The 24,546-nt window shown below is 40.4% G+C and overlaps 1 protein-coding gene across 8 annotated transcripts in view; it reads left to right on the plus strand.

Annotated features, from left to right (window-relative positions):
- The window catches only part of HERC2 (HECT and RLD domain containing E3 ubiquitin protein ligase 2), a 235,206-nt gene that overhangs the window by 25,159 nt on the left and 185,501 nt on the right, over nucleotides 1-24,546 (plus strand). For all 8 annotated transcript variants that reach the window (XM_086363170.1, XM_086363210.1, XM_086363152.1 and 5 more), the window contains 7 exons: nucleotides 9,693-9,830; nucleotides 16,593-16,812; nucleotides 19,382-19,482; nucleotides 19,979-20,135; nucleotides 21,615-21,725; nucleotides 22,267-22,438; nucleotides 24,025-24,198. In XM_086363170.1, coding sequence (XP_086219296.1) covers nucleotides 9,693-9,830; nucleotides 16,593-16,812; nucleotides 19,382-19,482; nucleotides 19,979-20,135; nucleotides 21,615-21,725; nucleotides 22,267-22,438; nucleotides 24,025-24,198 — 1,073 coding nt within the window. The remainder of the gene's footprint in view (nucleotides 1-9,692; nucleotides 9,831-16,592; nucleotides 16,813-19,381; nucleotides 19,483-19,978; nucleotides 20,136-21,614; nucleotides 21,726-22,266; nucleotides 22,439-24,024; nucleotides 24,199-24,546) is intronic.

Genomic DNA, 24,546 nt, shown 5'->3' on the forward strand with positions numbered 1-24,546 from the left:
ATGAGATGGTTGGATTGCATCACCAACTCAATGGACATGAGTTAGGGTAGGTTCTGGGACTTGTTGTTGGACAGGGAGGCCTGGCATGCTGCAGCTCATGGGGTTGCAAAGACTCAGACACAACTGAGCGACAGAACTGAACTGAACTGAATAGAGGTTCTTCATCTTTGGCTGCAAAAATATAGTCAATCTGATTTTGGTATTGACCATCTAGTGATGTCCATATGTAGAGTCTTCTCTTGTGTTGTTGCAAGAGGGTGTTTGCTACCACCAGTGCGTTCTCGGAAAAACTCTGTTAGCCTTTTACCTGCTTTGTTTTGTACTCCAAGGCGAAATCTGTCTGTTACTCCAGGTGTCTCTTGACTTCCTGCTTTTGCATTCCAGTCCTCTATAATGAAGAAGACATCTTTTTTGAGTGTTAGTTCTAGAAGGTCTTGTAGATCTTCATACAACTGTTCAAGTTCAGTTTCTTCAGCATTATTGGTCAGGTTATAGACTTGTATTACTGTGATATTGAATGGTTTGCCTTGGAAACGAACAGAGATCATTCTGGTTTTTTTGAGATTGCATCCAAGTATTGCATTTCAGACTCTTATGTTGGCTGTGATGGCTACTCCATTTCTTCTAAGGGATTCTTGCCCACAGGAGTAGATATAATGGCCATCTCAGTTAAATTCTCCCATTCCAGTCCATTTTAGTTCACTGATTCCTAAAATGTTGATGTTCACTCTTGCCATCTCCTGTTTGACTGCTTCCAATTTGCCTTGATTCATGGACCTAACATTCCAGGTTCCTGTGCAATATTGCTTTTTATAGCATCAGACTTTACTTCTATCCCTGTCACATCCCCAACTGGGTGTTGTTTTTGCTTTAGCTCTGTGTCTTCATTTTTTGTGGAGTTATTTCTCTACTCTTCTCCAGTAGCATATAGGACACCTACCGACCTGGGAGTTCATCTTTCAGTGTCATACCTTTTTGCCTTTTCATTTTGTTGATGGGGTTCTCAAAGCAAGAATACTGAAGTGGTTTGCCATTCCCTTCTCCAGTGGACCACGTTTTGTCAGAACACTGCACAATGACCCGTCCATCTTGGGTGACCCCACACAGCATGACTCATAGTTTCATGGAGCTAGACAAAGCTGTCGTCCATGTGATCCATTTGGTTAGTTTTCTGTGATCGTGGTTTTCATTCTGTCTGCCCTCTGATAGATAGGGATAAGAGGCTTATGGAAGCTTCCTGATGGGAGAGACTGACTCAGGGGAAACTGGGTCTTCTTCTTATGGGTGGGGCCATGTTCGGTAAATCTTTAGTCCAGTTTTCTGTTAGTGGGCATAGCTGTGTTCCTCCTGGTTGCTTGACCTGAGGCCAATCTGTGGTGGAGGTAATGAAGATAATGGTGACCTCCTTCAAAAGGCCCCATGCACACACTGCTGCACTCATTGCCCCTGACCCTGCAGCAGGCCACTGCCGAACCTAGCCTCTGCTGGAGACTGCTGGACAGTGACGGGCATGTCTGGGTCAGTAACTTGTGAGGTCACTGCTCCTTTCTCCTGATTCCTGGTACGTGGAAGGTTTTGTTTGTGCCCTCTAAGAGTCTGTTTGCCCAGTCCTGTGTAAGTTCTGGTGGCTCTATGGTGGGGTTAATGGTGACCTCCACCAAGGTTTTTGCCATACCCAGGTCTGCTGCACCCAGAGCCCCTGTGGCAGGCCACTGCTGACCCGTCCCTCCACAGGAGACACTCAGACACAGTTCTGGCTCGGTCTCTGTGGGTTGGGTGTACATTTTGTGCCCTTCTCCTGTCTGAGCAGCTCAGGCCCCCAGGTGCTTGGTGAGCATGCTGTCCCGAGGGGGCTGTGTGTCTCAATCACCTCCTGGTCCCAGCTGCTCAGTTTCCCAGGGGCACCATGAGAGTACCATATCAGGTGTGCTGTGTGTCTCTTCTGGAGAGCTGGTCTCACCCTAGACCCTCCTGGTCGATGTCAGCCGTCCAGGGTCTCAGGAAGTCAGCATTAGCAGCTGGGAGCCTCCTCACAGTTTGGTGGAAGATGTTGTCTCTGGGGGTGAGATTGTAGCAGTCCCTTGCCTTCCAGCTCTGGCTGTTGCAAGCCTGCCTCTGCCTCCAGGCATTCTCCTTTGGTATTCCCTCATTCCTTTGTTCTGTGAGCAGGCCAGGCTACCCGTTAGGTTGTTAGGTTAGAGCCTTTCTTGGGAATGTTCCCATTTCTGCATTTGTAGTTAGGTGTGTATTCTCTGGGTTTTTTTTTTTTTTTTTCTTCTGGGTATGTTGCCTTCTGAGATTCCAAAAGTCCCCACACACCTGTCTGTGAGAGGGTTTCCTACTGTGTGGAAACTTCAGGACTCCCTCCCCAGGACAGGTCTCTGTCCCTAACTCTTTTGTATCTCTTTTTGTCTTTTGTATTTTGTCCTACCTCCTTTTCGAAGAGATTGGGCTGCCTTTCTGGGTGCCTGGTGTCCTCTGCCAGTGTTCAGATGTTGTTTGGTGGAAGTTGCTCAGCATTCAGATGATCATTTGATGAATTTGTGGGGGAGAAAGTGGTCTCCCTATCCTATTCCTCCACCATCTTGAAGTATCTCCTTTTAGTTTTAATTAATTTTATTAATTGAGATCTTTAGTGTAATGGTTTATCTTATGTATCAACTTTGCCAAGCCATGTTGTCTAGATATTTGTTTGATTAAATATTATTCTGGATGTTTCTATGAAAGTGAATTTTGAATGAAATTCACATGTAAATCCATGGACTTTGAGTAAAGCAAATTACACTTCATAATGTGGGTGGGCCTCATCCAGTCACGTGAAGAGTCTGAGTAGAGAAAAGACTAACTGTCTTCCAGCAAGAAGAAATTTTCCCTCCAGATTGCCTTTGGACTCAAAACTGTAACATCAACTGTTCCTTGGTCCCCACCTTTCTTGCTTTCTTTGCAGTTTTTGGAGTTGAATTTCCACCGTTGTGGAAGCCAATTCCTTAAAATAAATCAGTCTCCCCCTGCCACCAACACACGTATAATCACCGCCCCCCCCCCCCCCCAGCCCATTCCTTTTCCGTTTTTGTGGAGAATTTTCAGTGATAAATTTAGATTGTTGTTCAGTCACTAAGTCATGTATGACTTTGCAACCCATGGACAACAGGCTTCTCTGTCCTCTGCTTTCTCCTGGACTTTGCTTAATTCATGTCCACTGAGTTGGTGATGCCGTTTAACTATCTCATTCTGTTGCCCCCTTCTCCTCCTGCCCTAGATCTTTCCCAGCATCAGATTCTTTTCCAGTGCATCGGCTCTTCCCATCACATGGCCAAAGTATTGGAGCTTCAGCAAAAGTTCTTCCAGTGAATATTCAGGTTAATTTCCTTTAGGATTGATTGGTTTGATCTCCTTGCTGACCAAGGAACTCTCAAGAGTCTTCTCCAGCTCTACAGTTCAAAAATATCAATTCTTCCATGCTCAGCCTTCTTTATGGTCCAACTCTCACATCATTACACGACTAATGGAAAAACCATAGCTTTGACTGTATGGACCATTGTTGGCAACACACTGTCTAGGTTTGTCATAGCTTACAGGGAGCAAGCATCTTTGAATTTCATGGCTGCAGTCATCATCTGCAGTGATTTTGGAGCCCAAGAAAATAAAATCTCACTGTTTCCATTTTTCTTCCATCTATTTGCTGTGAAGTGATGTGCCCAGATGTCATGATCTTAGTTGTTTGAATGTTGAGTTTTAAGCCAGCTTTTTCCACTCTGCTCTTTCACCCTCAAGAGGCTCTTTAGTTTCTCTTCACTTTCAGCCATTAGAGTGGTATCATCTGCGTATCAAGGTTGTTGATATTTCTCCTGGCATTTTCATTTTTGGCTGCAAAGAACATAATCAGTTGGATTTCGATGTTGACTATCTGGTGATGTCCATATGTAGAGTAGTCTCTTAGATTGTTGGAATAGGGTGTTTGCTGTGATCGGCGTGTTCTCTTGACAAAACTGTTAGCCTTTGCCCTGCTTCAATTTATCCTCTGAGGCCAACCTTGCCTGTTATTCTGGGTATCTCTTGACTTCCTGCTTTTGCATTCCAATCCCCTATGATGAAAAGGACATCTTTTTTTGGTGTTAGTTTTAGAAGGTGTTGTGGGTTTTCGTAAGACTGCTCAACTTTGCCTTCTTCGGCATCAGTGTTTGGGGAGTAGACTTGAATTACTGTCATGTTGGATGGTTTGCCTTGGAAATGAACCAAGATCATTCTGTCATTGTTGAGATTGCACCCAAATACTGCATTTTGGACTCTCTTTATTGACTGTGAGGGCTACTCCATTTCTTCTAAGGGATTCTTGCCCACTGTATTAGATAATAATGGCCATCTCAGTTAAATTCTCCCATTCCTGTCCAGTTTAGTTCACTGATTCGTAAGGTGTTAATGTTCAACCTTTCCATCTCCTGCTTGACCACTTCCAAGTTCCTATGCAATATATTTTTTTTTAATTTTATTTTTAAACTTTACATAATTGTATTAGTTTTGCCAAATATCAAAATGAATCTGCCCCTATGCAATATTGTTCTTTACAGCATCAGACTTTACTTTCACCTCCAGTCACCTCCACAGATGAGCATTGTTCCACTGAGGCCCCGCCGTTTCACTCTTTCTGGAGCTATTAGTAAGTGCCGTCTGTTCTTCCCAGTAGTGTATTGGACATCTTCCATCCTAGGGGGTCATCTTTCGTAGTATATTAGACATCTTCCCACCCGGGGGGCTCATCTTTTGGCGTCATATCTTTTTGCCTTTTCATATTCTCCGTGGAGTTCTCCAGGCAAGAATACTAGAGTCGGTTGCCATTTCTTCCTCCAGTGGACCATGTTTTGTCAGAACCCTTCACTATGACCCATCTGTCTTGGGTGACCTGGCATGGTTTTGGTCATAGATTTCGTTGTGTTATGCAAGCTCCTTTGCAACAACAAGGCTGTGATCCATGAAGGGGAATGTTCTTAGATACCTGTAGTTCTTTTTTTTTTATTTACAGTCTATTTTTTTTTTTAATTGAGAAGTCTGTATTAGTGAACAAGCTTTCTTCAAGGTAGTGATTAAAGTGAAAATAAAACACAGTTGAACTTACGTTGCGCAGTAGAATGCAGGAGTCTCTGGTGGCCCTGGGCCGTTTTAGGAGTGCTGCTCCAGCTGTGGTCCTGCCTGTGTGGGGAGAACTGCACAAAGGGGTTGCCTGTACCTCTAGCCTTCTGCTTACTCTGGACCTCAAGCACAGCGACTGAGCAATAACAGCTCCTCTTTCTGTAGGTCCTATACCTAGCACCTTCTGACAGTGCTTTGAGAGGAAATCTCATTGGGTGGTTGTGAAAAATCTTCTTACTGTTCTAGAACAGGAGAGTGTTAAAGTCTTCTAGTCCTCATTTCATCTCCTGAAATCTGCTCTTCCCCTTCAGGGTGTTACCCTGGAACGTTAGGAAGATCAACTCCCCGACTCCTGTATCCCCATCTTTCCATTATCTGTGGTGTGTGTGTGTTCCATAATAGTTTATGTTCTGTTTGTTTGCTCTCTGTAAACTTTTGAGCCCTGTGTTAATGGAAAGAAGAAATGACATACTTAACCTTTTGTCTCAGAGCTTGTTGTGGAGCTCTTCTTGGTTGTTTTTGTATCCTCAAGTGACTGCCTCCTGCGTTTGCTATTGTAAACGTTCTTGTTTATGCTCCTGAGAGTAAAACTTGAGTTGTGTTTAGTGATGCTTCTTGTCTGCTTCCTGGTGATGAAAGATTATATTGCTGATGTTATATTAGCATTTTGTATTTTTATTTGTAATATTTACAATGAGATTTGCTTCAGAGGTTGACAGACTTACTCTAAACGGCCAGGGGACCCACTTTTGGGACCCTGCAGTTGTGCCAAAGCAGCCATACACAAAACTTCACATTGAAATGTAAAGTTTTTATAATGTTTTCATTAGAAAATATTCTTTTGATTACTTTTCAATCATTTAAGATGTGAAATCTTTTCTTAGCTTTCAGACCGTACATGAGCCAGCTTCAGGCTGGAGTTTGCCCCCAGCCTTGTAGGCAGACCCTATGGGCGTGTAGGGCCCAGCAGTTACAGCCTACACTGTGTTCTAGCCCAAGCTCTTTGCCTGAACTGTGCTGTGAGGTGCAGTATCTTTTGCATCTGTGAACAGGAGACAGAAGCCTGCCTGCTGGAAGAATTTTTTGTTAAGGATTAAAAAGAATAATGCTCTGCTGTATGGCCAGGTACTTTGTATTGTACACTTCAGCTTATTTTCACTTTTCTTGTGCTGTTTCATTTTTGTCCCCCTTCTTCAGTCCTGCTTTTTTGAAATGTGATCTGTTTTGGTGAATATTCAGTGTATACTTTAAAAAGAAGGCATGTTCTACTCTTATTGGATAGCTTGTTGTATAAAGTGTTGATCACATCTGTTTGGTTTATGCTTATGATTTTTGATTCTGGTTTATGCTTATGATTTTCAGTTCCTTATCAGTGCTGGTTTTCTCTCTGCTTGTTTTGTTACTGACAGGGTAGTATTGGTGTCTCTAACATAATTGTGGATTTGGCCATTTTTCCTTTTAGTTGTTGTTTTGTATGTTTTGGGGCTTTATTTTGACTTCATACGCATGTAAGGTTGTTATGTTTTCTTTGGTGAATTTACTGCTTTATTATTATGTTATATTCTGCTTTATCTCCAGTAATTTTCTTTTCTCTGGCATCCGTTTTATATGATATTAAAATAGTCATTTCAACTTTCTTTTGATTAGTATTGTTTGGTATATATATATTTTCCGTTTATTTACTTCTAATCTCCTTATATTTTTATATTCCAAGTGAGTTTTGTAGAGATTGCATGTAGTTGGGTCATTTTTAGAAAATCCATTGTGACAGTCCATCTTTTGTGTTCAGATCATTTATAGTATAATTCATGATATGTTTAGATTTTAAGACTTCTCGTCTTACTATTTGTTTTCTGTTTCTGCTCTGTTTTCTGTTTCTCTCACCTACCTTTTTTGGATATTGGAACATTGTTTTTAAGTTGTTGCTGCTGCTCAGTCCTGTCTGACTCTTTGCGACCCCATAGACTGCAGCACACCAGGGTTCCCTGTCCTTCACCACCTCCTGGAGCTTGCTCAAACTCATGTCCATTGAGTGAGTGATACCATCCAACCATCTCTTCCTCTGTTGTCCCCTTCTCCCTTCAATCTTTCCCAGCATTAGGGTCTTTTCTAATGAGTCAGCTCTTTGCATCAGGTGGCCAAAGTATTGGAGCTTCAGCATTAGTATCAGTCCTTTCAATGCCTATTCAGGATTGATTTCCTTTAGGATTGACAGGTTTGATCTCCTTGCAGTCGAGGGGAGTCTTCTCCAACACGACAATTCAAAAGCATCAATTCTTAGGCTCTCAGCCTTCTTTATGGTCCAGCTCTGACGTCTATACATGACTACTGGAAACATAATAGCTTTGACTGTATGGACCTTTTTGGCAAAGTAACGTCTGTGCTTTTTAATTTGCTGTCTAGGTTTGTTATAGCTTTCCTTCCACGGAAGAAGCAGCTTTAATTTCATGGCTGCAGTCACTGTCAGCAGTGATTTTGGAGCCCAAGAAAATAGTCTATCACTGTTTCCATTTTTTCCCCATTTATTTGCCATGAAATGATGAGACTGGATGCCATGATCTTAGTTTTTTGAATGTTGAATTTTAAGTCAGCTTTTTCGCTCTGCTCTTTGACCTCATTAAGAGGCTCTTTAGTTACGTTACAAAAATAATCTATGTTTTGTTGGATTTATTTTTTATTCCCTTTTTTCTTTATGGGCCACGTTGTATGGCTTGCAGAATCTCATTTCCCAACCAGGGACTGAACCCAAACCCTTGATGGTGAGAGTGCAGAGTCCCAACCACTGGACTGCCAGGGAATCCTTGATATTTCTGTAAATAAAAGAGGTACCGTTAACCATAGCTATGGCATGACGTTGAGGGAATGGGACATAAGTAGTATACTGTGACAAGGGCTTTTTCTTTGGCCTCAGGGGCAGAACGTTGAGTTAATTATACTTGTCAGTTCCTGACACACTATTTCCAAATCGATATTTTTAAGTGTTTTTCTGTCTAATGAATTTGTTTTTGTGTTTTTATTTTATTTTATTTTTTTGTGTGTTTTTATTTTAAATACACTGGTATTTAAAACATACTCGTGTACAGTGTTCACACATTATGCTATGTCTGAGGTGCGTTAGATTGCTGTGAGCCTTTGTCTCCATGTCTCCCGTCACAGGCCTGTCCCAGAGCTCTGTGGGCATGTGCCTGGAGGCGACTGCTGGACCTCCCGTGCCCTAGATTGCTCTTCAGGTGGGCTGTGGGCGCGACTCCTCCACAGCTGCGTCTGAAGATTTGTGCCTGCAGCTCCACATTTCTCCTGACACTTGGCATTATTTAGTTATTGAACTAAATAATAATAGCCCTCATCATCGAGGGCTTAATCCCTGGCCTCTGTTGTTCTAGGCCCTTGGGAAACAGAGCAAAACCAGATGGAAAAGGAATAAAAGGTCTGCCTTGGAGCTTTTATTTTAGCTTTCTAACAGTTGTGAGTTTGCTGAGTGTAAAGTACTGTTTCATTGTTTTAATTTATACTTTTTCTAAGTATGAATTTAGTATCTTTTCATAGCATTAGCTTTTTGGGGTTGCTTCTGTTGGACATTTGATATTTTTCTTATAGAATGTCGGAGTTTCTTTTATACCTTGTTGGTTTTAGATACTCTTTACTATCTGTGATATGATACTTTTTTCACAGATGTAGATGTAATAGTGGATGCTAAATAACAACACAGGTTTGAACTATGCAGGTCCACATATGAGCAGATTTTTTTTCAGTAGTAAGTACTATGGTACTGCATGATCGGTGGTTTGAATTGCTGGATATGGAAGAACTGTGGATTTTTGACTGCACATGTTCAAGAGTCAACTGTCTATTTCTAATTACTATTTAGGAAATAGTTTCTATTATTTAGAAAATAGTTCATTTAGTAGCGGTCTTCTAGGATAGGATACATTCACACTTCAAGGTGAATATTAGTTCTCTCTTAACTTGCTAAGTAAGGAGTTTCATAACAATTTTTCTTAGGCCAACTAGTCAGTGGCCTAAAGTTGTGGTACTCAGTTTACTTCGTATTGCAGCATTGCTGAATTACTATTTCAGTTGGTAGTGGCCCTGTGTAACATTGGTTCTCAGTTGGTGTGGGGTAGGGCAGTGTATAGAGTTGAAGATGATTTTTGAATCATATTCCCATTCCATGTCCTCCCTTACTGTGGACACACTGCAATTGGAAATCACTGGATAAAAACAATTAATGTTAATATCAAAGACTTAAGATTTTTAGTTGAGAAATATAGTAGGAAATCGATAGTATGTTTTGGAAGACATACGTCAAAGAACAGTTTGAATGATATTTTGATTTTTCAAATGAAAAGAGTCACTGGGCCATTCATTACTTCTTAAATCACACTGTATATTATGTTGATGAGTCATGTAATTTTTTCTTCCCAATTGTCAAATGGTCAGCTAATGATGTGTGTTGCAACTTAACTTTTCCATTTTTTGGGTGAAAATTTGCAAAGAGACTGGCAAGTGTTATGTTACATTTTAAAAAGCAATTTATATACTTAAATTTATAAAAAATTTTCCAGATGATGGTGTTGATACTCAGATTGGAACAAAGAAAGAAGATCTGAATGACAAAGAGAAAAAAGAAGAGGAAGAAACTCCTGCACCTGCATATAGGGCCAAGTCAATCCTAGAGAGCTGGGTATGGGGTAAGCAACCAGGTATGAAGATCTACTCAAATTCTAGTTCTTTGAAATGAATGGCTTGGCATTCATTTTCTAGATAAAGTAGATGGACTTTATTTTTGTCATGGGATTTTTAAAAATTAAACTTAAATTTTTATATTTTAGTAGTGCGCTCAGTCACTTGGTTGTATCTGACTCTTTGCCACTGTATGGACTGTAGCCCACCAGGCTCCTCTGTCCATGGGATTTTCCTGGAAAGAGTACTGGAGTGGGTTTGCATTTCCTCCTCCAAGTTTATATTTTAGTAGACTGTGCATAGCATACATTTTACCATTTCAGTCAGTTTTAAGCGTACCGTTTAGTGACATTAAATACATTCACGCTGTTGTATACCATCCATTTCCAGAGCCTCTTTATCTTCCGAAACGGAAACTTCCCTTCCTTGCCTTGGAAATCACTTTCTGTCTTTAGGATTTTGACTAGTCTAGTTACCTCATTTAAGATGGTTGCCATCCAGCCATCTCATCCTCTGTCGGCCTCTTCTGCTGCTTTCAATCCTTCCCGGCATCAGGGTCTTTTCCAGTGAATCAGCTGTTTGTATCAGAGGGCCAAAGTATTGGAGTTTCAGCTTCAGCATCTGTCCTTCCAGTGAATATTCAGGGTTGATTTCCTTTTGAATTGACTGGTTTGATCTCCTAACTGTCCAAGGTTAATACATGATATTTGTTTTTCTCTTTCTGACTTAACTTCACTCTGTATAATAGGCTCTAGGTTCATCCACCTCAGTTCACCCGAGTCACATTTGTTCCTTTTTATGGCTGAGTGATATTCCTTTGTATATATGTACTGTTGCCCATATATACTTCTTTATCCATTCATCTGTCAGTGGACATCTAGGTTGCTTCCATGTCCTGGCCATTGTAAGTAGTGTTGCGACAAACATTGGGGCGCATGTGTCTTTTAGAATTGTGGTTTTCTCTGCCCATTTTTAAATTGAATTGGTTTGTTGTTTTAATGTTGAGTGAGATTTTGTACGTTAATCCTTATTGGATATATTGTTTATAAATATCATCTATTCAGTGGGCAGCTTTATCATTTTGTTGATAGTTTTCTTCACTGTGCAAAAGCTTTTTAGTTTGATGAGGTCCCATTAGTTTATTTTTGCTTTTGTGTCCCTTGCCTGAGGAAACATATCCAGAAAGATATTGCTAGGACCAGTGTCAAAGCGCATATTGCCTAGTTTTTCTAGAAGTTTCATGGTTTCAGGTCTTTCATATAAGTCTTATAGTTTAAAATCAGGGAGCATGATACCTCTAGCTTTGTTCTATCTCAAAAATATTTTAAATATTTGAGATTTTTTGTTTATGTTTCTGTACAAATTTTAGGATTATTTGTTCTAGTTCTTTAAAAAATGTCATTGAAATTTTGATAGGAATTGCATTGAATCTGTAGATGGGTGGTATGGTCATTTAAGTAATATTAATTCTTTCATTATATGAGCACAGTATGTCTTACATTGTCAGGTTCCTTTATCAGTGTCTTACAGTTTTTTAACTACAGTTCTTTTACCTCCTTAGATTTATTCCTAGCTATTTTATTCTTTTTGATGCAGTTGTCATTAGGACCCTTTTTCCTGATTTCTCATTCTGATAGTTCATTGTGAATAGAAATGCAACAGGTTTGTGTTTATTAATTTTGTATCCTAAAACTTTACCAAATTCATTGACGAGTTCTGATAATTCTTTTGAGTGTCTTCAGGATTTTATGTCATGACATTACAAGCAGTGACGGTTTTACTTATTCCTTTACAGTTTAGATTACTTTTTCTTCTTTGCTGTGGCTAGAACTTCAAATACAGTGTTGAAAAAATGTTGTGAGAGTGGGTATCCTTGTACCTTACATTAGAGGAAATGTTTCAGCTTTTCAGCATTGAGTATGGTGGTGCTGCTGCTGCTGCTAAGTCGCTTCAGTCGTGTCCAACTCTGTGCGACCCAATGGATGGCAGCCCACCAGGTTCCCCCGTCCCTGGGATTCTCCAGGCAAGAACACTGGAGTGGGTTGCCATTTCCTTCTCCAGTGCGTGAAAGTGAAAAGTGAAAGTGAAGTCGCTCAGTCGTATCAGACTGTTCGCGACCCCAAGGACTGCAGCCTACCAGGCTCCTCTGTCCATGGGATTTTCCAGGCAAGAGTACTGGAGTGGGGTGCCATTGCCTTCTCCGGAGTATGGTGTTAGCTCTGGGCTTATCATATATAGCCTTTATTACATTGACGTATGTTCCCTCTTTACCCACTATATTGAGAGTATTTATGATAAATGTGTATTGAGTTATGGCAAATGCTTTTTCTGCATCTATTGAGGTGATTATATGATATTTATCCTTCAGTTTGTTACTATTGTATAGCACATTGATTGATTTGTGGATGTTGATCTATTTTTGTATCCGTGGAAAGCGTCTGCCTGGAATTCAGGAGACCCGGGTTCGATCCCTGGGTCGGGAAGATCCCCTGGAGAAGGAAATGGCAACCCACTCCAGTACTCTTGTCTGGAGAATCCCATGGAGAGAGGAGCCTGGTAGGCTACAGTCCATGGGGTCGCAAAGAGTCGGACACGACTGAGCGACTTCACTCACTCATGATTCTTTTAATGTATTGTTGATTTTTTTGATGAATATTTTGTTGAATATTTTTGCATTTGTGAACATCAGGGTAATTGTGCTGAAATTTTCTTTTCTGGTGGTTGTCCTGTCTGTTTTTGGTATCAGGGTAATCCTGGTCTTATAAAATGAGTTTGGAAGTATTCCGTCCTTTTTTTTTCGTTTTTTCCTTTATCCTTGGAAGAATTTGAGAAGAATTAGAATTAATTCTTCTTTGAAGGTTTTGCATAATTCCCCAGTGAAGTCCTTTGGTCCTGGAGTTTGTTTGTTGGGAGGTTTTTGATGAATAATTCAGTCTCCTTAACAGGTTATTGGTCTGGTCATATTTTCTATTTCTTAATGATTCAGTCTTGAAATTTTATATGTTTCTAGGAATTTATTTCATCTAGTCTTCAGTTGGTGTATAGTTGTATTTCTCTGGTGCCAGTTGTAACAGTTCCTTTTATATTTATGATTTTATTTATTTGGGCCCTCTCTGTTTCTTGGTGATTCTAGCTAACAGTTTGTCAGTTTTATCTTTTCAAAAAACAGCTGTTGGTTTTATTGATCTTTTATATCATCTTTTTATTCTCTTTGAATTGTTCCCACTCTTATCTTTATTGTTTCCTTCCATCTGATAACTTCGGGCTTCATTTGTTCTTTCTTTTCATTTCTTTTTTTTTTTTTTTTTTTTGAGTTTATTGAGGTGTTTACTTAGGTTATTTAGTTTCTTGTTTGAGATTTTTCTTTTTTTCTTTTTCTTTTTTTGGGGTAGACGTTTATCTTTCTGAATTTCCCTGTTAGAACTGCTCTTGCTGTATCTGGTAAGTTTGGTAGGTTGCAGTTCTGTTTTTCTTTGTCTGAAGGTATTTTTAAAAATTTCTCTTTTGATTTCTTCACTGACCCATTATTCTTCAGTGGCATGTTGTTGTATCTCCATGTGTTGTGAATTTTCCAGTTTTCTTTTTGTAATTGATTTCCAATTTCATAACTTAATAGTTTGGAAAGATTCTTGATGTGATTTCAGTCTAATGAAGTTTATTGTGGCCTAATATGTTTTTTGTTATGGAGAATGTTTCATGTGCGCTTGAGAAGAATGTGTATTCTGTTACTTTTGGATGGAATGAACTGTATATTAACTGTTAAGGCCGTCAGGTCTTACGTTGTCATTTAAGTCTGATGTTATTTTACTGATTTTTCTGTCTGAATGATTTATCTGTTGATGTAAGTGAGTCCTGTACTATTATTGTATAGCAATTGATTTCTCTTTTTAGGTCTGTTAAGATTTGCTTTGTATATGGTTATGCCTATGTTAGATGTATAACTATTTTACAAATGTTAGTCCTTTTGTTAGACTCACCTCTTTATCATTACGTAATGCTCTTCTTTGTCTCCTGTTACAGTTCTGTTTTAAAATTTATTTATCTAATCTAAGTGTAGGTACCCCAGGTTTCTTTAGGTTTTCATTTGCATGGAGTATCTTTTTCCATCCCTTCATTTTCAGTCTGTGTGTTGTCCTTGTCTGAAGATAGTCTTTTGTAGGTAGAATATAGGTGACTCTTACTTATTTATTTTAAAAAACTTTATTTTGTATTGGGGTATAGCTGATTAACAGTGTTGTGACAGTTTCAGGTGACTAGCAAAGAGGCTCAGTCATGCATGCACGTGTATGCATTCTCCTCAGACTCACTTCCTATCTGGGCTGCTACATAACATCGAGTAGGTCCCGTGTGACATACCTACAGTAGGTCCTTGTGGGTTATCCATTGTAAGTATAGCAGTGTGCCCATGTCCATCTCAGACTCCCTGGACTTGCTAGATTTCAGTGTCTGCTTCCTCCCCGTTTGGCAGGTTTGTACCTGTGTTACATTGCATCGCTTCTCTGCGCCTTTCTCCGCTTCTTCTCCTTCTGGGGCCCTGCAAATGTTAGCTGCTTGATGTTGTGTCATGTATCCCTTAAGCTGTTTCTGCATTTTTTTCATTCTTTTTTCTTTTTGTTGCTCTGATTAGGTGAATTACCCTGTCTTTGAGTTCACTGAGCCTTTCTGCTGCTTCATGTAATGTGCTGGTGAATCCTTCTAGCATAGTTCAGCGCGGTTTTATTTTTTGCAGTGTATTTTTGGTCTTGATTCAGATTGGGCAACTTCCAGCTTTTAATTTTTTTTTTCCATTCTACTGTTGAGCCTTTTCACTGAACTTTTTATTTTGGTTCCAAAATTTCCATTTGGTTCTTTTTTTTTTTTTTTTTTTTAAAGACATCTTTTTTGACTTAGGTTTTCTATTTTCTCACGTTTCAAGTGTGTTTTTGGTTTTGAGGCATTTTTAATCTGTGGCTTCTTTAAAATCTTTTTCAGAGTATTCTAATGTCTCTGTCATCTTGGTTTTTCCATCTGTTGATTGTCTTTTGAAAATTAATTTTGAGATCTTCCTGGTTCGTGATGTGGTGAGTAACTTTCTGTTGAAACACAGGCATCTTCATGTTATATCCTGAGACTATTACACTGGCTTTCTGTGACACCATTCTGACAGAGCAAGAAGGTGCTGTACTTTGTTAATGTCAGGAGGGGATTGGAGTTCTGCTGGCTCCCCACATGGTCTCATGATTTATTTCTGTGTGTGTATGTAAACACTCACCAACTTGTTTCAAAGTATCCTGCAAAAACTGACTGATTTCTTGGCATTAGGAGTTGGACAGGGCAAGCAGATGTAGAACAGTCAGGAAGGAGAGCAGGCAGATGCTCAAGAGCATATGTGCTTTCTCTAAGTTTCACAGTTATCTCTGGATTTTGTAGCTAAGCAGATGAGAGACTTTATCATTGCATGGTAGAGAATGCAATGACTGTTCTGGAAGGTGCCATTTGTTAGACCTGATCTCTGGAAGAAATTCTGATGAGCTGTCCTTGGCAATGCCATTTCAGTGACGTCTCCTGTGTGTCTACAGGGAATCAGGCATCTCTCGGTGGGCCAACAGTGATTCTGCAAGGATGCCTGTGAAGGCTAGGGATAGTACCTCACATACAAACCTTTCTACTTCATCTTGAGCCTAATGTGGAGTTTAAAAGATATATATGTTTTTTAAAGTATTTTTCATCTAGATTTTGTAATGATGGGCTGTTTTAGCTAGTGGAACTTTCCATACTTGGAATCCAGCCTCTGGTGTCTGAATGTGTGTCTCTGTGCCATAATGCCTGTGCTTGGTGAGAGAAGCTTTGTCCTGGTGGCCTCCCTAAAGAGAGGTGAGGTGTGTCCATCTGATGCCTTCTGTGATCTCCTTTCTCATGGGAAAAGCATGTTGAGGTCATGGGTAGCTGAGAAGTAGGTATCTTCCATATAGGGACATTCACTAGGTATGTGGCTGTTGTCTCTTGGGATATAAAGCTATCAGGGTGTTGATTGATTTAGCCTCATAACTAATCAGCATTAGCGATAGAACAAAAAGAACAGGACACCCCTGCTCTGGTCACCACTGGGTACTGTACTGTTATAAGGGATTGGTGGAAGGTAACTTATATTTCAACTTTAGACAGCTTTATGATTAATTGCTAGATGAGACTCCTTTTAATTATTTTCATTCATGTAACTTTCTTCTAGGTACCTAAAAAAAGTCCTAAACTGTGGAAAATTTCAAACATACATGGTAGAAGGAGTAGTGTAATGAAATACCCGTTATCCGTAGCACATTCTGACTAGTTAATTTCATCTTCCTCTGAAACATTCCAGTAAATGTATCAACTTTCATGAGTATTGTATGCTGGGCAATTTATTGAAGCATTATTTTCATTATGAATTTGTTTTCATAACATAAAAATACTGAATATGGTTTTTCTTTCTGTCTAGGAAATGTATTGCTAATAAGTATTGACTTCATAGTGTTGTGTTAAAAACTTTTTTAACCTTATACCATGTTTACAGAAGGACAGAATGCCACACTCATTTGGGTGACATTGGGCAGGTACTCTGAGCTGAGTTGCCTCTTCCATAGAATGCCCTCCCAGTACTGCCTCTCTATGGGTCCTGTGAGGATTACCTAATGTGTGTTAAGTGCTCAAAATCATTTGTGGCACATATTAAGCACTCAAGTGTTACCTATTATTATTACCTATCAACCTTAAAACAAACTGTGCCCATGATATTCAGAGGTTGGATATTCTATGTTGTTTTCTAGATGTGAATGAATTGAAGGAGTGTCTTTCTGTGTTGGTTAAAGAGCAGCAAGCTCTGGCCATCCAGTCAGCGACCACCACCCTTTCAGCTCTGAGACTCAAGCAGAGGCTCATTGTTTTGGAACGATATTTCATTGCCTTGAATAGAACCGTTTTCCAGGAGAATGTCAAAGTTAAGTGGAAAAGCAGCAACATTTCTTTGCCTCCTGTGGACAAAAAAAGGTAATAATATAATTAAGAAAGTATCCTGATAACAGCTAAATGTAAAACTCAGGCTGGTTTGTTTAATAAGGAAAGTTTAATTAAGACTTACAATGTAGTCTGCTTTTTCCTTTTTTTGAAATTTTATTCTTGGTTTCCCTTTTTGTATGTTTTATATAATTTGGAGAATGGCTTTCCCAGTTTGCTTATGAAGTATCAGGCCATGCTGTAACCTGTCCCATTAAAGACACTTTTCTGTCAGTAGCAGTAAAAACCGGTCAGAAGTTTAGATCAGCATGTCAAGATTTGATAATCTGATCTGAACATTATGTTCTTTTTGTTTAATTTTGGTATTGGATAGGAAATTATCATATTGCAGTAGTGCTTAACTAGTTTAGATGCTTCATTTTTTTTTCTTCTTAATGTGATTTACTCATTCTTTAATTAAAGAGGTGCTTTTATGAACTCACTTGTGGTTGTAAGAAATGATACAGGGATTCCTTATACCCTTTGGCCGGGTTCTCCAGGGTTAGCCACTTGGAAACTGTAACGCAAAATCACAGTTAGCATGTTGACGTTGGTACATTTTACCTGTGTCACTCATATTTCCTGTTTTAGGTGCTCTCAGTCCTGTGTGTATGTTTTTCCAGGTGATTTTATCACAGGTGTAGGTTTCTGTCAGAACTGCCCCAGTCAGGGGACCCTTTTTTATAGCTGTAACTATTAACCTGTTTTCCATGTCTATTATGTAACTTTATGAGGTTGGCTTTTTCGCTCAGTATTATTCCTTTGAGGTTCTTCCAGGTATATGCATGTGTCATTACTGTTGAACAGGATTCCATGTATAGGTGTACCATATTTTTTTAACCACTCACCTTTTGAAGGTATCTCAGTTGTTTATAATTTTTGAGTATTTTGAATAAAGTTGCTGTGAATATTTTCTACAGGTTTTTCTGTGAACATAATTTTCAGTTTCTCTGGAATGAATAACTTAGAGTGCAATTGCTGGGTCTTAAGTTTGGGTTTGTAAGGCATTTTCATACTATGTCCAGAATAACTGTACAATTTTACATTCTCATCAGCCAAGTATGAGTGGTGGTTTTTTCCTATCCTTGTCAGCTTTTGGTATTGTCACTTATTTACTGTAGCCATTTTGTTAGATGTATTGTGTTATCTCCTAAATATTTATAGATTTCCTAATTTCTCAACCTATTTGGATAGTAGTGAGTTTTTACCTTTTTCACAGAACTAGCTCTGGGTTAAATAGTTGATCAGTGTAGATGGGAGTGTGTCCAAACTGTTTCTGTTTCTGTTTGCTTAAATATCTATAAAATAGAGAGCCACTTGTTGAAGATTTAGCAGTTCTTGCACCATGCCAGTTTAGGACTACTGGGCTCTTTTTCCGTGGATAAGGTCACGATTGGCTCAGGAGAGCCCTAGACTCATGTTTCTCCTGGAATGTGTTTCTTAAAGGGTTCCCTGTGTGGGGTGCTCCTCCCACTTCATCTGAATTGACTTTCTCTGTGTATTTATTGTTTTAAAGACCACATGTCTTATTATACATCTTTATCCTTTAAGGTTATAATTCTTATTCGGTATAAATCTCCTTATTCCTGTCTTGCAGGCGCCCAGTTGCCTCGTAGGAGGCAGCCACTAACTGCAGTTGTTTGTGTTTCCTCAGAGCTCCCCAGGCACATGTTGTGTTCTCTTCAGGATTTACCAACTTGTGCCTACCAGCCGCCTCTGTTGGGTCCTCACATTCTTCACTGCTAATTTGACTTGATTGTGTCTTGAGGAGATCATTCCATATCTTGCCCATTTTTAATAGCATTTCTAACTGATTATGAAAGGGAATAAAATATATGGTACAAAAACCATGGTAGTATAAAGTTGAAAATAAAATTGCTGTTTATGATTAAGTTTATATTGTACACACTTTTTTGTATTCTAGTTTTTTTTTTCAAGGATGATTTTTATGGTTTGTATGACTTCTTAATAGATGTACAACGAAACCATGTCTTGTTACATTAACATATGTAAGTAATAAAAAGCTTAAAAAGACATCCGAGAATGATAAGCACTAAATTCAGGAGAGGGTAACCTCTCAGGAGGCGGGATGAAGGAGAAGAGCATGAGTATGGGGCCTGCAGACCCAGTGGTCACATTTACCCAGGCAGGGAGAGAGCCAAAGCAGACTCCTGGCCTGGATGCGTTGTCTTCTGTGTGCTCCTCACCTGTCGCCTGCCTTTTCTTTATTGCATGAGGTTATTCCCCCCTTTTATGTACTTACTGTTTATCCAGCTAATAATACTAGTTCCTTGAGATTATTTTTGTGTTTTTGCAAGTCATTTAAAATTCTTTGTAAATATCTTTCTTTTGCTCAAAGAGAAAGCTTTTCCTTTACAAAGGACATTTGGTAAAAGTTTTTAAAGTGTCAAACTAAAAGTTGTTTGTGATCTTCTATCTAAAGAAACCCACTGATCACGTTTTGGAACAAATCCTTTTGTACTGCATGCTTTATTTTAGCATTTGCACATGCCTCTTGACTGACAGTTCCCACTCTCCCCCACCCCATGTGTGTTGTTTGCAGTTCCCGGCCTGCAGGCAAAGGCGTGGAAGGTCTGGCAAGAGTCGGGTCCAGGGCAGCTCTCTCCTTCGCCTTTGCATTTCTGCGCAGGGCCTGGCGCTCAGGTATGTGCCCAGCATGTTCTCTTTTCCTGCCACGTCAGAAGATGTGGATTCTTGGCTCACTTCTGCCAACACATATCCCTAGGATGGTCTATGTGCTCTCTATGCCTCATTTTCCTTGTTGGTAAAATGAGAGACTTCATAGTCAGTTTGATTTTTAGGCCTAAAAATGTGTGTATGCACACACACATTCCAGGTAAACCACTGCAGTGCCTCAGTACTGATATGTTTTCTAGGACAACCAGAAAGTAGAGTTGCCCATATAAGAGTCATAAAATAAAGAATTGACTTTGGAGCAACTGTTAACTTTTAATCTCTGAGTTCTTGGGGTTTCTAATTGAGAGGAAAGTGGGAAATACAAAATGTGCCAGTGTCATTCTCTCACTCTGGGACTAGAAAACCCACCTGGGAGAGTGGGGAGTGCTCAGTGTGTGTGCTGCTGGGGGACGGACGGCCTCATCTGCCATATGTGTGTGTGTGTGTGTGTGTGTGTGCCCAGGAGAGGACGCGGACCTCTGCAGTGAGCTGTTGCAGGAGTCTCTGGATGCTCTGAGAGCGCTGCCTGAGGCCTCCCTTTTTGATGAGAGCACGGTATCCTCTGTGTGGCTGGAGGTGGTAGAAAGAGCAACCCGGTTCCTCAGGTCCGTCGTGACTGGGTGAGTTGTTCCTTTTCATGTCTTACTGTGTGAATGGTTCCAGCCCGCTTCAGAGTCTTGTCTCTTCTTCTGTTTAGAGATAAGAAACTTAGTAGATTGATTCCTGGCATGTTTCCTGCATACCGTCAGCCCTGTGATTCCAGATCTTTGGTTCTCAGCTTTTCAAATGTTTGACTTTCGATATTGTGATTACACCTAGTAGGCTGTCATACTCAATGGAGTGGAAAATGAATCATGCTTTTGTTACTTATTTTTTTCAGAAATTTTATGATTTGGATATCAGTATTTCCTAAAGTGTTTGAGCACCTGTTATGCATCTCTCAGTGAATGCAGGTGCCACCATTCTGAGTGGTGGGTATTGTCCTAATAGACGATGTGGGACTAAACAACTGATTCAGAACGAAATGTTTAAACCTACAGCAGGTCTTCTCAGTGTGAAAAGATATGAATGTAAATCATTTTTCTTTAAGGAAAGCCATGAACTCTGGTCTTAGGTGCTCTGCATGTTTGTTAATAGTTTTTAAGTTTAAGGAAAATGTGTATACTCAATACAAAATTAAACAGCAGAGACAGGGGAAGAGAGTTTATTCTCATTCTCTTCACCTGCTGTGTCCCTTGCAGCAAGGAAGACACCCGTGGTCTCCATGCCAGTGTGCTGTGGGTTTAGCTATTCAGAGTTTCTGATGTCATTGCCATGGAGTTTAGGATTGGGAGGCCCTGAAAATAGGCTTGGGCGATTCCCTGGTGGCTCAGACGGTAAAGCAATGCAGGAGACCCGGGTTCGATCCCTGAGTTGGGAAGATCCCTTGGAGAAGGAAATGGCAACCCACTCCAGTACTCTTGCCTAGAAAATTCCATGGATGGAGGAGCCTGGTGGCCTACAGTCCATGGGGTCACAAAGAGTCAGACATGACTGAGTGACTTCATGAGTGATGTTGGAAGATCCTCCCTCCCTCATCTTGGGTTAAGAAGACTTATTTATTTTTGGAGAACAAGGAAAAGTTAAAATTATTTCTTTGGTCAGAAATAAAAGTAAACTGACATTTTGCCTGTAGGTTTTCAGATGGTTTTATAAATGGATTCTTCTCCACTTTTGTAGATGAATGTTGATACTATAATAGCCTTACATGTCACTGAAACTGGAAACATGTCTAAACAAACATTTTTCTCCTCATGATTTGAATAATGATATAAGTAGTTTTATGCTGTAGCAACTTGGAATGTCTTATAATGTAATCATCTTATAGTGTCTGAATCAATACTTATAATAAAATCTTGTCTTATAAGTTAATTGTATCCTTAGAGTATCTGATTAAATTTGAGTAAGCAAGTCTCAGAAACTTGATTCTAAATACTAAAAACACTTCTTCATGGGAGAGGGAGTATAATTAGTTTAACATTAATAGCATGCCTATTGTAAGCATGTTCTCTTTAAGCTCTGTTATCACTTTGTCCCTGCATCCTCCGCTGTCATTTCAGGGATGTTCATGGAACGCCTGGAACCAAAGGGCCAGGAAGCATCCCCCTGCAGGACCAGCACCTGGCCCTGGCCATCCTGCTAGAACTGGCTGTGCAGAGAGGCGCGCTGAGGTGAGGCGTGCCACAGACTGGACGTGTGGTTGGGAAACGCCTCTGTATTGAGCAGCTGTTGCATTTCCTTGAACTATTTGTGATTGCAGCAAACGTGTGAGGATCTGTGATCAAAGAGCCATGTCCCAGGACCCTTCTTTCAGATCTGGCTGCACTTTTAAGTTTTCCTTTTTATGATCAACTTTCTAGTAGTCTAGAAACTGTTTTTTTCCCTTTGTCTCTCTCTCTTAATTTTCTTCAAATTGTTATTTTTATTCCATTAATTTAAGGTCCTAGAAATTCCCTGTAGAAAGTGCTGTTTGAACTTCCTAACTGGTTTTGTATTTCTTATCCACAGAAGATGGATGTCTTGTGCTAAATTATTTGTTTAGCGATTTTACTGCCTAGATTTGTTTTCATTTTTCATGGCCTTGTTTTAGTTACCTTTCATATTTAAAGTATTTCTTCAATTTTATTTAGCTATCTACTTTTATTTTTTATAGACTGTGGCCAAAAAAATTAATCTGTCTTTACTAGAGCATGAGGATATTTTCTCTTCCAGTCAGATGTTATCTGCTGTCCTGCTGCTGCTGCACCTGTGGGATAGTGGGACACGGGAGACTGACAATGAGCGGTCTGCCCAGGGCACCAGTGCCCCTCTCCTTCCGCTGCTGCGGAGATTCCGGAGCATCGTCTGCAGCAAAGACGGCCCCTGTGCCGAGGTGGACACTCACGTAGGTATCATCATGAGACGTGGCACCTAAATAGCTGTCTTCATTTTGCTTATCCTAAAGGATTTAACCTTTTATGAACAAGCCCAGAGCACATATCTGTGATAGTAGTTGCTTCTTGGCGGGGGTGTGTTTTTGGCAGTTACAACAGTGAGTCAGGTGTGGGATAGGTATGGGAGGTCATGGTTGGGTCACAGTTGATGCAGCAGAAGTTGACATGGTCACATTTGGATTCTTTGCAGCAACTAAGGAGGGATCAGAGCCAGCTGTGTTTCGTAGATGTTGTTCTGGATTGTGTATTAGGAGCACGCTTCTTGACATAATCAGTTTGTGCTTTTAGAGAGATCTGTCTGCGGCTGCCTTGTTGGCCACGGAGTTTTCTTCCTGCTGCATGAGTCATTGAGCCCTTTGTGTTTGTATGTTTAGTGCTTGTGTGTTCCCAGCAACCACTTGTGTTGTGCTTTGGCTGTGATGGGGCTGTGGAACGTGTAAAGAAGGCATGCTCACCTCCATGTGGGAGCAAGGTAATAGTAGCGGAATAAAGATGTATTAAAAATCCTGATGCTATTTCAGGAAAACGTGTGAGAGTCAAGTGTGTTCTGATGGTACTTGCAGCAAGCCATGGGCAGTGGGGCAGGGAGTCTAGGCTCAGCTAGAGTGGGAAGGAGCAACAATGCCTCACTCTGTCTGTTGAGAGCAGTTACTGTGGATTGGTTTTGACCCTCCCAGGGGCACTAGGCAAATCTTCTCTTCCTCCTCTGTCTTGCTTCACGTGCCATTTACGGACCACACCTCCTTTAGCCTGCATCTGCTACGTTGGCAGCAAGGAGCCAGGTCTGAAATACACATTTTTAGAAGAATGTTCGAAAAACAGCATTGAAAATAGTGACTCAATCTGTTGGCCCTTCCTGAGCGTGGAGCTCTGTGCAGAAAATGTTACCTCAGCCATCACTGTGTTCAGTCCTAGGAAACAGGCTGGTGGCAGAGCAGGCCTGCCTAGTTCCAAACCCCTGGGACTGCTGCTTTTGAAAGGCACAAGTTTGAGTTTGCAGGTCTTTTCTGGAAAAACTTAGCAGTTCTGATATGAAGTTCCAGCCTAGTTATTCTATTACTTTACAGTCTTTGATGATAATAAGGCTGTTCTGGTATTAGCAGAATTAGAATTATTAATGTACAAACAAAATTGTTACTTTTCTGATGAGTGGGCAAGCTTTAGATTAAAATAATGGTTATTGTTCTGTTTTCAAAGCCAAGTTGAGGTACAGTGCTTTTGTTCCCAAGTAGATAGCTCTGCATTCTTCTGAAGGTCCTTGGGATGGTGAACCTGAGGAAGATGGGGCAGTGTCCCTGACCTGTGTGGAGTTGGCACACAGCTGATGGGTGTGTGGATGTATGGGCACCTCCGTGTGCAGTGAGTGTGTAGATCTCAGTGCATCAGCAGTACTTCTTATGTGACAGCCAAAGAGAGGGAGGTTTACAGGTCATGTCTGACTGTGGGTATCAAAATATAAAGAGCGGTGAAAGACTACTTGTGTTACTTTAATTTTCTCCCATTTCTGAAGCTGTTTTTTTTTACTTTTCTTCTTTAGCTTCTCTCTGGCCCTCTGAGCCCCAATGAGAGTTTCCTGAGGTACCTTACTCTTCCACAAGACAATGAGCTTGCTATAGACTTGCGACAGACTGCAGTTGTTGTCATGGCACACTTAGATCGCCTGGCCACCCCGTGTATGCCGCCTCTCTGTAGCTCTCCAACATCTCATAAGGTAAGTGGGATAGCAAGGTTTATTCTTTCTGTATTTGTTCCTAGAGTCTCATTCTGTGCCTGTGTGGAGACTCACTTTCTCTGGGGTTGGGCTGAAGTTTGCTTTCAGCTTCCGAACGTGTACACTTGGAGGTGTTAGTCACTAGCTGTCACTGTGAGCAGACTGATACACAGAGGTTCAGGACCCATCCCAGGTTCCAGATTCAGCAGGTATGTCCCCAGAGAGGTCTCCTGTGTTCACATAGCCGCATGCTGTGCTGTCTTCCTTAGCAGGAACATAGTGGTGTGTCCGACACTAATCTACACGTGTGAGGATCTGCTGATACAGGCTCACCGAGAACCTCATACA

This window comes from Bos grunniens, chromosome 2 (genome assembly GCF_055505025.1).
Source record: "Bos grunniens cultivar Pamir isolate PY7600 chromosome 2, Bosgru_T2T1.0, whole genome shotgun sequence".
NCBI classification, from domain to species: Eukaryota; Metazoa; Chordata; class Mammalia; order Artiodactyla; family Bovidae; genus Bos; species Bos grunniens.